The sequence below is a fragment of the Panthera pardus genome, unplaced genomic scaffold (genome assembly GCF_024362965.1).
Source record: "Panthera pardus isolate Hobbes unplaced genomic scaffold, ASM2436296v1 HiC_scaffold_25, whole genome shotgun sequence".
Taxonomy (NCBI): Eukaryota; Metazoa; Chordata; class Mammalia; order Carnivora; family Felidae; genus Panthera; species Panthera pardus.
Genome location: NW_026526821.1, coordinates 87,040,430 through 87,053,809, shown reverse-complemented (window position 1 = coordinate 87,053,809; position 13,380 = coordinate 87,040,430). Strand labels below are relative to the sequence as shown.

At 45.1% G+C, this 13,380-nt stretch overlaps 1 protein-coding gene across 6 annotated transcripts in view; it reads left to right on the top strand.

The window, feature by feature from the left end:
• CD207 (CD207 molecule) overlaps nt 1-13,380 on the top strand; it is a 68,367-nt gene that overhangs the window by 45,639 nt on the left and 9,348 nt on the right. For 2 of the 6 annotated variants that reach the window (XR_008417892.1, XR_008417891.1), the window contains exons 4-8: nt 406-780; nt 1,390-1,541; nt 2,571-2,689; nt 3,163-3,176; nt 6,166-6,419. Coding sequence is in view for 3 of the 6 variants with exons in the window: in XM_019441226.2 (XP_019296771.2) it covers nt 417-780; nt 1,390-1,541; nt 2,571-2,689; nt 3,163-3,313 (786 nt within the window). In the remaining 3 variants the exon portion in view is untranslated. Of the gene's footprint in view, nt 1-405; nt 781-1,389; nt 1,542-2,570; nt 2,690-3,162; nt 5,944-6,165; nt 7,109-7,653; nt 7,797-13,380 lie in introns of those variants that run through there. The other 4 variants (XM_019441226.2, XM_019441236.2, XR_008417890.1 and 1 more) reach the window with 3 other exon arrangements.

The window sequence follows — 13,380 nt, the reverse complement described above, 5'->3', positions numbered from 1 at the left end:
CTGTAGGGGCCTCTGGAAGGAAGAACTGGGAATCAAGTGATGGAGCCCCCAGGGATGCAACAAGGAAGTAACTGAGGGCATCCTTTTACCAAATGTGCCTCAAATATGCAAAGCAAGTTTAGGACTGGGTACTAATCCCTGCTTCTGCCTCCCTATGAGGTCCTCCAACAGACGGTCTATGTTTTATCAATCTGTGCATTACCTGCATCTGCAAGAGTTCCCAGCAAGTGCTAGGTGCCCATCACATGTTTGTTGAATGAATACATTATGAGTGAATGGAGGGTAAGCAACAGCTCTTTGGGTAGCTTAAGCTTATCCCTTACTTTCCCTTCCTTTTATCACCCTGACAACACTCTGAGTCCCTGGGAGTCCCTTTGCCTGACGTCTTGACTTTCTCAAATCCAGATCCCTGGTTTATGCGTACAATATCAAATGTAAAGAACAATGCTCAGTTGCTGAAAGGCCGTGTGGACAACATCAGCGCTCTGGGCTCTGAGATTAAGAGGAATAGAGGAGGCGTGGAGGCAACCGGCATTCAGGTCCAGAAGGTGAATGCCAGCCTGGATCATGTGCGTTCTCAGATCTGGAAGTTGGAAACTGGTGTGAAGGAAGCCAATGCACAGATCCAGATGTTGACAAGAAGTTGGGAGGCGGTCAATGACTTAAATGCCCAAATTCCAGAGTTAAAAAGAAATTTGGATAAAGCCAGTTCTATAAATGCAAAGGTCCAGGGACTCCAGACCAGTTTGGAGAATATCAGCAAGGTGCTCAAACAGCAAAGTAAGTGATTCAGAAAAGAACATTGTAAGCTGACCAGTGGCCTGTGGAGCCTTGCCAGCTTCAGGCATGAGGCCATTGGGCTGGCACGTGTGGAGGGAAGGGGAAGAGGAGCTGGGCAGACATGGTTGGAAAGTTAAGAAACAAGGGCTCAGCAGTGGGCTTGGAGGACTTAGGGGCTGTTCAGGAGAAAAGGGATCAGGGACCAGCATGGGCTCTCACACTAAGGCACAGAGTATGAAGACATTAGGGAGTCTCTCTGTCCTGCCTCAAACCTAGCCATTTATCCATTAAGTTCCATCCCTGGCGTGCGGGGGCTCAGCCACTTGTGATGGCCAACAGAGAATTGTTTCCTCTTAGGAGGAGGGACCGATTCTTGATCAATATTTTTAACTCTCCCCTATCTAAGCCCAGATACTCTACCACTCTCAGTTAGACTTTCAGCCTGTGACACAGTGTCCCTGAGCCCTTACACAAGGACCCAGGGACCCAAGGACCCCGGAACCCAGCCCCATTCGCTGCTGTCTCTGGGATCCCACTCGAGAACCACCCCCAGCCAGCACCCAGAGGAAACAGGAACCCCAATGTTCACCTTTCATCCTTGTTCTCCAGATGACATTCTGCAGATGGTTTCTCAAGGCTGGAAGTACTTCAAGGGGAACTTTTATTACTTTTCTCAAGTCCCAAAGACCTGGTACAGTGCCCAGCAGTTCTGTGTGTCCAGGGACTCACACCTGACCTCAGTGGCCTCGGAGAGTGAACAGGTAAGTTCTGTTCCAATGAGCTCAAAGAAGGGGGTGTATTAACAGCCATATCAGGAAGGATGGGCAAGATTATGGTGCAGTAATCCCCAAATACCAGTGACCTAACAATGAAGGATTACTTCTCAGTTGCACTACATGTCCAGCAAGGGTCTGCAAGGGGTTCTGCCTGTGTGGTCACTCAAGGACCCAGGCCAAAGGAGACTCCATCTCAGTGTATGGTTCCACAGTTGCTGAAACAGGGAAGGAGAACATGGCAAATCGTACGTTGGCTCTTAAGCATCTGCCTGGAAATCACAGATATCACTTTTGCTCACATTTCATTGGCTAAAGCAAATGATGCGGTGGTCCCAGCTTCAGAGAGGGCAGGGAGGTACAATCTTTCTAGGTGCCCAGAAAACAAAAACGTTTGTGAATAACATTAATAACACTACATAACCCAAGAAGTCTCCTACCCAGTGAGCAAAATATTGAACGAGCCCCTTTCATCTGGGAGGTGGACTAGTAGAGCAGGTAAGAGTGTGTGCTCTGGGGTCTAGAGCCCTAACCCTGCTCCTAACTGGTCCCAGAGCCTGGGTAGTTCTTTAACTTCATTAGATGAGCCTATTGATCAATGAAGCACACATGATAACAGTACCTGCTTCAGAGAACAGCTGACTAGATGCATATAAATGCACGGTGCCTTGCACATATTAAGCGCTCACTGCATTTCAGTTATTAGTATTTGGGCCCTTCTCCTGGGGTCCCTGCTCTGGGGTTTAGCTGAGTCTTTCTTGTACTCCAGAACCTACTTCCTGAGGAGCAGAAAGGCCCAAGATCTTGAGACCTGAGTCTGTCAGTTGCGGGGAAAAGACAAATTAGACTTTGGAAGATGGACTCTGGGCAGGGACAGGAAGGGGCTTGAGAGAGGTCAGTGTGTGTGGTATGTGGGGGCTGGCACTGAGGACAGAGAGAACAAGAACAAAAACACCCAGAGAGACAGATGTTCCACTTGCACATTGTAGCAGGTGCCTCACTCCTCCTTCCCTATAGGAGTTTCTGTACAAGATGGCAGGTGGACTTTTCTACTGGATCGGCCTGACCAAAGCCGGGAGTGAGGGGGACTGGTACTGGGTAGACGATACTCCATTTAACAAGGTCCAGAGTGCAAGGTAAGCCCCAGAGCCTCCTTCCCAGCCTGACTTTCCTGGGCCAGGACCAGGGCATGAAGGACGGGGTGACTACGGGGTTTGTGGTTCTTCCCCATCCTCAGGTGGTAGGAACACTGAGCTGAGATCTAGCTCACCTTTGCCACCAATTTCCTGTGGGACCGGGGACAAATCCATGGCCTCTCCGTGCCATCTGGGGTTTGGCGGCATGGCCTTCTACCCATCCTCGGCAGATCCCCTGTTCTACGTCTCAGTCTTTGCAGTGTGGGTTTGCGGAGGGCCTTGAGAGTGGTGGGCTGGCTTGGCTCTGAGTTGGGAGAGTGATTTCAGGCTTTGAGATTGACAGCTCACCAGCCCCCTTCCTCTCAGGCATGGGTACAAAAACTTGTGATGCTATCACTCAGGACCAAAGCTGGGATTGAAGTCACTCATTTCTTCATTGGATGTAAGTTTTTCTTTGTTTTTTCCTTTGGTAGGTTCTGGATTCCAGGTGAGCCCAATAATTTTGGGAACAATGAACACTGTGCCAATATAAAGATGTCCTCGCTTCAGTCATGGAATGATGCCTCCTGTGACAATAAGCTCCTTTTCATCTGTAAACGGCCCTACATACCATCAGAACCATGACGGGACTGGTCCCAAGCTTGCACGTTGAGCTCCGATGCTTGTTGAATTAGAGAAGCTGCCTCTCTTTCTTCCATATTCCAGGGTGACTTTGCACCTTCACTTTTCTGGCTTCAAAATTGTCCCAGAGGCATCCTGGAGTTCATCCGCTTTGGCTGGGAATTCTCTGACCCCACAGAGGCAGCTGGAGTGGAAGGGAGATCTTGGAAAAGGAGAGGAGGGCGGAGAGGATTTAGAAGTTCAAATTGCCTCAGGAAGGTGATCAGAAACTTGCGGTTCCCTTTCCCTTCAGAGAAGCCTCAGTTTTATCACATGAAAGTTGCTTCAGACCACCCAAGCGGTTCTCCTGATACCGATGTTCAGGGCTTTTCCAGTTGATCCCCCAGAATTCCCATTTGCCTGCTTAGGGGGCCGTGTTCTCAGTGAGAAGAGCTCGGCTCTTAGAGACCCCGTCTAGGCCCTGTTCCCATTGCTCTCCATCCACATCCCCTGAGGTCTAAGCCCCTTCTTCTCTGAGATGGGGGCAACTGGTTCAGCTCGGGGGCTGACACGGCAATGAGTCTCTGTTAGAGGTGGACCAGCATCCACGCCCCTTCTTGCTCCCCTTTGCTCGGCAAACTCCGAGGCCCAGCTCTTGTCTTCTGCAGTCCTCTGCCCAGCCCCCCTGTTTCACCTCCTGCACATCCTCTTTCATCTGCATTTCCTCTCTTCCCTTTAGGGACAGAGTTCACCTGCAAACTTCATCAGAGTCAAATGTTGCCTGGGTAAAGCACGTTTTACCTCTGTGAGCATGTTTTGTTCCCAGCTGTACACGTGAATATGCCGGCAAAGCCATCTGCTCTGCTGGACATGGAGTTCTGGGGTATCCCCAGGAGATAGTTGGAGGCCCCAAAATGACAAGGGGTAGAGAAGATTCAGCTCTGGAAATGCCACAAATATGAGCAATGCTTACCCTTGGTTTTTATTGAACTGAAGGAGAGTGAGGTCTGCAGCATCATGTCCCTCCTGGTGGTCTTTCCTCTCAGAAGCTCAGTGGACAGTCTGTTGCCTGGCTTTACTCCTGAAGGTGTAAAGTTGACATTATTTCCCATCCTTCACGAAGACCCTGTTTGTGGGTATCAGGTCCTGGTGCCCTGGTCCAGTGGCTGAGGCAGGGATCTAGGCAGGGGCTGTACTGCTAGGAGGGGAGCAGAGAAGGAGAAGGAAGGAGGTGGTGTGAGCACAGGGGTGGGCTCAGTAGGGCGTCCTCCTCTCCTTCGGTCCTCATTAGGGCTCTCAGTAGGGTCCTGAGGACAGGACATCTTCCTTCAATGACTGTGACCAGCAGGTGGTGTTTTGGGTGCAAAGGGGTCAGGCTTAGGGCAGGGGCATTAGGAGGAAGCTTGAAGTAACATGGGGCAAATGGGATTTTTAAAATATGGCAATGCCAGGGCACCTGGGTGGCTCCGTTAGTTAAGTGTCCAACTTCTGTTCAAGTCATGATCTCACGGTTTGTGAGTTCGAGCCCAACATCCGGTTCTGTGCTGTCAGCCGGAGCCTGCTTCGGATCCTCTGTCTGTCTGTCTGTCTGTCTGTCTCTTTCTCTCTATGCCCCTCCCCTGCTCATGCTCTTTCTCTTTCTCAAAAATAAATAGACATTTAAAAAAATATGACAAGGGGGGTGCCTGTGTGGCTCAGTCTGTTAAGCGTCTGACTCTTAGCTCAGGTCTTGATCCTACGGTCATGAGTTCAAGCCCCTCGTTGGGATCTGTGCTTGTTGTGAAGCCTACTTAAAAAAAAAAATGAAATAAAATAAAATAGGCAATGGATGAGGGATGGGCAGTCAGTGATCATGTCCATGCAGGAGCATTTGCAGGCCAGTTCCAGAGACTGCTGAAGTCTGAGGGAGTGAGTATCTCAGGGCAGAGAACATGGGCAAGCCAATGTGGCTGCTGCAAGCATGAAAGAATTCTTCCACACTTCACTAAGAAACATTTTGTTGTTCCTACTCTTTGTAATTACAAGCAGCAAATTATGGGAGAATTTTATTTCTTCCCCATGTCGGGCCTCTAGTCATAGCATGAGCTGATACAGAAATTGAATACAAGCTGCTTCTAGGGAGCTATCCCATTGTGTTTTTGAACATTTCGCTTTCCCACCTGACATGTTCGTCCTGATATCTGAGCTGCCGCGTTGAGTAGCATGTGACCCAGCCCCACACTCCGCGTTCCTCCCTAGGTGGCACTTGTCACCAGGCCAGCTGATTCAGAGGCTTGTAGCGTAAGGCCTAAAATTTCATGTGCTGCTGTGACATCTTTAAGCCCCAGAGCCTAACTATGCATTCCCCTGATCTCACCAGATATGTCCCCCTACCTGGCTAGTTCCTCTGTCCACTGGACCAGCTGCACTGTACCCAACTTTCAACCTAATGGGTTCCACTAACCCACCCACCAACCTGGGAAACTATTCCAATGAGACAATCATATCCTGCAGGAATCAGGGCCCCTGTAAGTTCTTGTTACTGTAATGCCTGCCTACCACAGTCCTTGCTGGTTCACTGTGCTTCAGGGCATAACCCCTGTGGGACCCTGCATAGCATGTGGTCTCCTCCTCTCTAGACAGTGACTATATGACTAATAAACCACTGCTCAGTATTAGGTGTCATCCGTTTGGTCTTTATCCACTATTTAGAGCAGGAGATCCTTCCCTCACTGCTATAGACCGAATGGTTGTATGTCCTCAAAATTCACGTGTTGGAATTCTAACCTCCAATGTGATGGTGTTAGGAGGTGGGGCCTTTAGGAGGGCTTCACCCTCATGATGGGATTAGTGCCCTTATAAAAAGAGAAATGAAAGCATGCTTCTCTCTCTGCCAGGTAAGGATACAGTGAGATGACAGTCTACACACCAGAAAGAGAGCTCTCTGCAGGAACGGAATAGCCAGAAACCTGATCTTGGACTTTCCAGCCTCCAGAACTGTGAGAAAGAGGTTTCCCTTGTGTAGACCTCTTAGTCTGGAGTATTCTTGTTGTAGTAGCTTGAAATGACTGAGTCACTCACCACTGGGATGAACAGGAGGCGAACAGAACAAGGCTGCTCAGGGATCTCTGGTTGGTCCTGGTGTGAGGAGGTGAGCAGGACAATCTGACCACTTCTCTGGGAAAGAACTTGGGTGTGGAAATACCCAGGGGATGATGCAGCTAACGGGGAAGTCCAGCGGGAAGGCCCTGGGTTAGAGAAGGGCTGATAGGGGCCATCATGGGGCACCTGCAGAAACAAGGATAAGCATCAGCTACAAGGCAGAAAGGTAGAGCACGTGGAAGTATACCTGGCAGGGAAAAGAGAAAAGTGCAGAGGAGAGAGTAGCTGAGATGCAGAGGGGAGGGCAGCAGAGTGAAAGCCCAAGAACTCTGGCTGCTGAAGTTCCTTAGATCCAGCCCAGCCCTCCTGACCCTCCTGGGTCCTGTGCATGTGGATCCTGTGACAAGACTTGCCCATGTCCACCCCCTTGCCTTTTTTTCCAAATGGAAGGAGACTGAGTCAGTGAGGAGTCTGTGCCTCATCTTGTAACCAGCCAGAATGGTGTTACCATGGCCTCCCCACTCATGAAGCTGGGACAGCTACTGCTTTGCCTTGTCTTGTGATCTTGGCTCACTTCTCCCCACATGCTGGGCTCACTTCTCCAGTGAGGTCACTTCATGGGTACCTGCCCTTCTGCTGGTGGTGGGACCTCACCCAGGAAATCCTGGCATCGGCAGTACTTTAGTCCCTATCTCAAGTGGGGGGTGGGCATCATCAGTACCTAGCTCTTCAGGTCACAGACACCATAATATTTCTTTTTTAAAAACATGTTTATTTAAAAAAAAATTTTTTTTTAACCTTTATTTACTTTTTTTGGCACAGACAACGGATGGGAGAGAGTCAGACAGAGCGGCAGGCATGGAATCCGAAATAGGCTCCGATCAATGGGCACGGAGCCTGACATGGGGCTCGAACTCGCAGATCGCGAGACTTCGACCTGAGATGCAGTCAGACGCTTAACCAACTGAGCCACCCAGGCGCCCCTAAAACATGTTTATTTTTGAGAGAGAGGGTGGGGAGGGGCAGAGAGAGGATCTCAAGCAGGCTCTGCACTGTCAGCCAGAGTGCTCTGTGGGGCTTGAACCCACGAACCGTGAGCTGAAATCAAGAGTTGGACACTTAACTGGCAGCCACCCAGGTGTCCGAACACTATAGTATTTCTAATGAAATTCTAGGAAGTTTTCCTCTGTCAGATGGAAAGTTGGGAGCCAAGAATGGGTGAGAACTTTGTCACAGCCAACTCGTATATTTTTTTATTATGGTAATTTTTTCCCCTCATTTAGTAGGCTAGCATCCTGGACATGCCCTCTCTCAATGTTGTAATAAAGTACTCTTGAAATACATATACTTTTGTATTTGGATATAAAAGAAGAGGAGAAAAAATTTTTGACTCAGTTTTACTGATTGATCTAGATATTATGAACAGGTACATACTATAATATTTTATTTCTCTGTTTTTATACTTCCTCCAAATAGGTCTGTCTGTCCATTCTATTCTTCTTTTACATTTTTAAAAAAATGTTTATTTTAGGGGCGCCTGGGTGGCGCAGTCGGTTAAGCGTCCGACTTCAGCCAGGTCACGATCTCGCGGCTCGTGAGTTCGAGCCCCACGTCAGGCTCTGGGCTGATGGCTCGGAGCCTGGAGCCTGTTTCCGATTCTGTGTCTCCCTCTCTCTCTGCCCCTCCCCCGTTCATGCTCTGTCTCTCTCTGTCCCAAAAATAAATAAAAAACGTTGAAAAAAAAATGTTTATTTTATTTTTGAAAGAGACAGAGTGTGAGTGGGGGAGGGGCAGAGAGAAAGGGAGACACAGAATCCGAAGCAGGCTCTAGGCTCTGAGGTGTCAGAACAGAGCCCAATGTGGGACTCAAACCCATGAACAGTGAGATCATGATCTGAGATGAAGTTGGACGCTTAACTGACTGAACCACCCAGGTGCCCTTATCCTTCTATCTTCCTTCCTCCCTTCCTTCCTCCCTTCCTTCCTTCCTTTCTCTCTCCTTCCCTCCCTCCTTCCTTCCTTCCTTTCTTTCTTTCTTTTCTTTCTTTCTTTCTTTCTTTCTTTCTTTCTTTCTTTCTTTCTTTCTTTCTTTCCTTCTCCTCCTCCTCCTCCTCCTCCTCCTCCTCCTCCTTCTTCTTCTTCTTTCTCTCTCTCTCTCTCTCTCTCTCTCTCTCTCTCTCTCCATTTGCCATGCTTGTAATCCTTCTTTCACACTGAGCAGCCTCCTGTTTAGGTAACTTCCAGTTTTTAGTCCCACCTTCCTAAGTTAGCAGTAGAATTGCATGTGCAGTCTTCCTTGAAGAGAGGTACAGGTATGAGGTCTGGGCCCCACTGAGCAGATTCAGCCAGGAGAGACCTTAGATTTGGTCCTGCTGTTTGTCCAGGGTTCGGGCAGGGTTTGGTGTTGCTGTACCTTAAAGGTATCTCCATGTTGTTGGAGCATTCTTCCTGTCAGTCTCCCTTCCAAAGGCTGCCTCTTTGCTCTCCTGAGATCCCATTAACTATCTGATATCTTTTTTTAAACAACTTTAAAAATAGAATAATTTCAGCTTTACAGAAAAATTGTAAAGATAATACCTAGAGCTCTCAAATACTTCTGCCTATTTCCCCAATTATTAATATCTTACATTAATATGGTACTTTCATCACACTTAATGAACCAATATTGATACATTATTACTAATGTCCGTATTTTATTCAGATGTCCTATGTTTCCCTAGTGTCCTTTCTCTATCCTAGGGTTTCATTTAGGGTCCCACATTACATTTAGTCATCCTGTCTTCTTAGGCTCTTCTTGGTTGTGATAGTTTCTCAGATTTCCCTTGTTTTATTATTATTATTATCATTATTATTATTATTATTACTATTATTTATTCTCAAGTTAGTTAACATACAGTGCAGTCTTAGCCTCAAGAATAGAACCCACTGATTAATCTCTTACATATGACACCTAGTACTCATCCTGAAAAGTGCCCTCCTTAATGCCCATTACCCATTTAACCCCCCCCCCACACCCCCATCAACCTTCAGTTTGTTCTCTGTATTTAAGAGCCTCTTATGATTTACCTTCCTCTCTGTTTTTATCTTACTTTTCTTTCCTTCCCCTATGTTCATCTGTTAAATTTCTCAAATTCCACATATGAGTAAAACCATATAATATCTGTCTTTTTCCGACGGACTGATTTCGCTTACCATAATGCCTTCCAGTTCCATCCACGTTGTTGCAAATGGCAAGATTTCATTCTTTTCCATCGCCGAGTAGTTTTCCATTGTATGTGTGTATGTATGTGTGTGTGTGTGTGTGTGTGTGTGTATGTATTATACATGGATTAAGAAGATGTGGTGTATATATATGTGTGTGTGTGTGTGTGTATGCATATGTATATATATATGCATATATATATCACATCTTCATACACACACACACACACACACACACACACACCACATCTTCTTAATCCATTCAGCAGTTGGTGGACATTTGGGCTCTTTCCATAATTTGGCTACTGTTGAAAGTGCTGCTATAAACATTGGGGTGCATGTGCCTCTTTGAATCAGCATTTTTGTATCCTTTGGATAAATTCCTAATATTGCAAATGCTGGGTTGTAGGATAGTTCTATTTTTAATTTTTTTGAGGAACTCTGTTTTTTAGAGTAGTTGCACCAGTGTGCATTCCCACCAACAATGCAAGGGTTCCCCTTTCTCCACATCCTCGACAACATCTGTTGTTTACTGAGTTGTTAATTTTAGCCATTCTGACCAGTGTGAGGTAGTATCTCATTGTGGTTTTGATTTGTATTTCCCTGATGATATGTGATGTTGAGCATTTTTTCCTGTGTCTGTTTGCCATCTGGATATCTTCTTGGGAAAAATATCTGTCCATGTGTTTTGCCCATTTCTTCATTGGATTATTTGTTTTTTGGGTGTTGAGTTTGGTAAGTTCTTTATAGATTTTGAATACTAACCCTTTATCAGATATGTCATTTGCAAATATCTTCTCCCAGTCCATCAGTTGCCTTTTAGTTTTGTTGATTGCTTCCTTTGCTGTGCAGAAGCTTTTTATCTTGCTGAGGTCCCAGTAGTTCATTTTTGCTTTTATTTCCCTTGCCTCTGGAGACATGTCAAGTAAGAAGTTGCTGTGGCCAAGGTCAAAGAGGTTGCTGCTTGTTTTCTCCTGTAGGATTTTGATGGTTTCCTGTCTCACATTTAGGTCTTTCATCCATTTTGCATTTATTTTTGTGTATGGTGTAAGAAAGTGGTCCAGTTTTATTCTTCTGCATGTTGCTGTCCAGTTCTGCCAGAACCATTTGCTAAAGAGAGTCTTTTTACCATTGGATACTCTTTCTTGCTTTGCCGAAGATCAGTTGGCCATATATCTGTGGGTCCATTTCTGGGTTCTCTATTCTATTCTAATGATCTATGTATCTGTTTTTGTGCCAATACCATACTGTCTTGATGATTACAGTTTTGTATACAGGTTAAAGTCTGGGGTTGTGAGCTTCCAGCTTTGGTTTTCTTTTTCAACATTACTTTGGCTATTTGGGGTCTTTTGTGGTTCCATACAAATTTTAGGATTGTTTGTTCTAGCTCTGTGAAGAATGCTGGTGCTATTTTGATAGGGATTGCATTGAATGTGTAGATCGCTTTGGATAGTATCAACATTTTAACAATATTTGTTCTTCCAATCCATGAGCATGGAATATTTTTCCATTTCTTTATGCTATAGTTTTCAGTGTACAGATCTTTTACCTCTTTGGTTAGGTTTATTCCTAGGTATTTTGTGGGTTTTAGTGCAATTGTAAATGAGATCAATTCCTTGACTTCTCTTTCTATTGCTTCATTATTGGTGTATAGAAATGCAACCGATTTCTGTACATTGATTTTATATCCTGTAATTTTGCTGAATTCATGTATCAGCTCTGGCAGTTTTTTTTTTTTTTAATTTTTTTTTTCAACGTTTTTTTATTTATTTTTGGGACAGAGAGAGATAGAGCATGAACGGGGGAGGGGCAGAGAGAGAGGGAGACACAGAATCGGAAAGACGCTCCAGGCTCCGAGCTGTCAGCCCAGAGCCTGACGCGGGGCTCGAACTCACGGACCGCGAGATCGTGACCTGGCTGAAGTCGGACGCTTAACCGACTGCGCCACCCAGGCGCCCCTCTGGCAGTTTTTTGGTGGAGTCTTTCGGGTTTTCTATGTAGAGTATCATGTCATCTGCGAAAAGTGAAAGTTGACTTCTTCCTTGCCAATTTGGATGACTTTTATTTCATTTTATTATATGATTGCTGAGGCTAGGACTTCCAACACTGTTTTAAACAACAGGGGTTGAGAGTGGACATCCCTGTCGTGTTCCTGATCTCAGAGGGAAAGCTCTCAGTTTTCCCCCATTGAGGATGCTATTAGCTGTGGGCCTTTCATATATGGCTTTTATGATGTTAACGTATGTTCCTTCTATCCTGACTTTCTTGAGGGTTTTTTATTAAGAAAGGATGCTGTATTTTGTCAAATGTTTTTTCCGCAGCTATTGACAAGATCATATGGTTTTTATCCTTTCTTCTGTTAATGTGATGTATCACATTGATTGATTTGTAAATATTGAACCAGCCCTGCAGCTCAGGAATGAATCCCACTTGATCATGGTGAATAATTCTTTTAATGTACTGTTGAATTTGATTTGCTAGTATCTTGTTGAGAATTTTTACATCCATATTCATCAGGGATATTTGCCTATAATTCTCCTTTTTAGTGGGGTCTTTGGTTTGGGGATCAAGGAAAGCTGGCTTCACAGAATGAGTCTGGAAGCTTTCCTTCCATTTCTATTTTTTGGAACAGTTTGAGAAAAATAGGTATTAACTCTGCTTTAAATGTCTGGTAGAATTCCCCTGGGAAGCCATCTGGCCCAGGACTTTTATTTATTGGGAGATTTTTGGTAACTGATTCAATTTCTTTGGTTATGGGTCTGTTCAAATTTTGTATTTCTTCCCATTTGAGTTTTGGTAGGTGCGGGTGATTTGTCCATTTCTTTCTGATTATCCAGTTTGTTGGCATATAATTTTTCATAGTATTCTCTAATAATTATTTGTATTTCTGTGGTGTTGGTTATGATTTCTCCTCTTTCATTCATGATTTTATCTATTTGGGTCCTCTTCTTTTTGAGATGTCTGGCTAGGGGTTTATTAATTTTGTTTATTCTTTCAAAAAAACAGCTCTTAGATGTATTGATCTGTTCTACTGTTTTTTAGGATTCTATATTGTTTATTTTTGCCTTAATCTTTATTATTTCCCTTCTTCTGCGGGCTTTGGGGTTTATTTGCTGCTGCTTTTCTAGCTTCTTTAGGTGTAAGGTTAGGTTTGTATTTGGGACCTTTCTTGCTTCTTAAGATAGGCCTGAATTGCGATATATTTTCCTCTTAGGACTGTTTTTGCTGCATCCCAAAGGGTTTGGACTGTGATGTTTTCATTTTCATTTGTTCCATGTATTTAAAAAAATTTTTTTAATGTTTATTTATTTTTAAGAGAGAGAGAGAGAGAGAGGGAGAGAGAGAGACAGAATGTGAGAAGGGGAGGGGCAGAGAGAGAGGGAGAAACAGAATCTGCAGCAGGCTCCAGGCTCTGAGCTGGAGTCTGACGTGGGGCTGGAACTCTCAGACCGTGAGATCATGACCTGAGCTGAAGTTGGATGCTTAACCGACTGAGCCACCCAGGCACCCCTGCTTCCATGTATTTTTAAATTTCTTCTTTAATTCCCTGGTTAACTCATTTATTCTTTAGTAGAATGTTCTTTAACCTCCATGTATTTGGGGGCTTTCCAAATTTTTTCTTGTGGTTGATTTCAAGTTTCATAGCATTGTGATCTGAAAATATGCATGGTATGATCTCAGTCTTTTGTACTTGTTGAGGGCTGTTTTGTGACTAGTATGTGATCTCTTTTGGAGAATATTCCATGTGCACTTGAGAAGAATGTGTATTCTGCTGCTTTAGGATGAAAAGTTCTACATATATCTGTTAT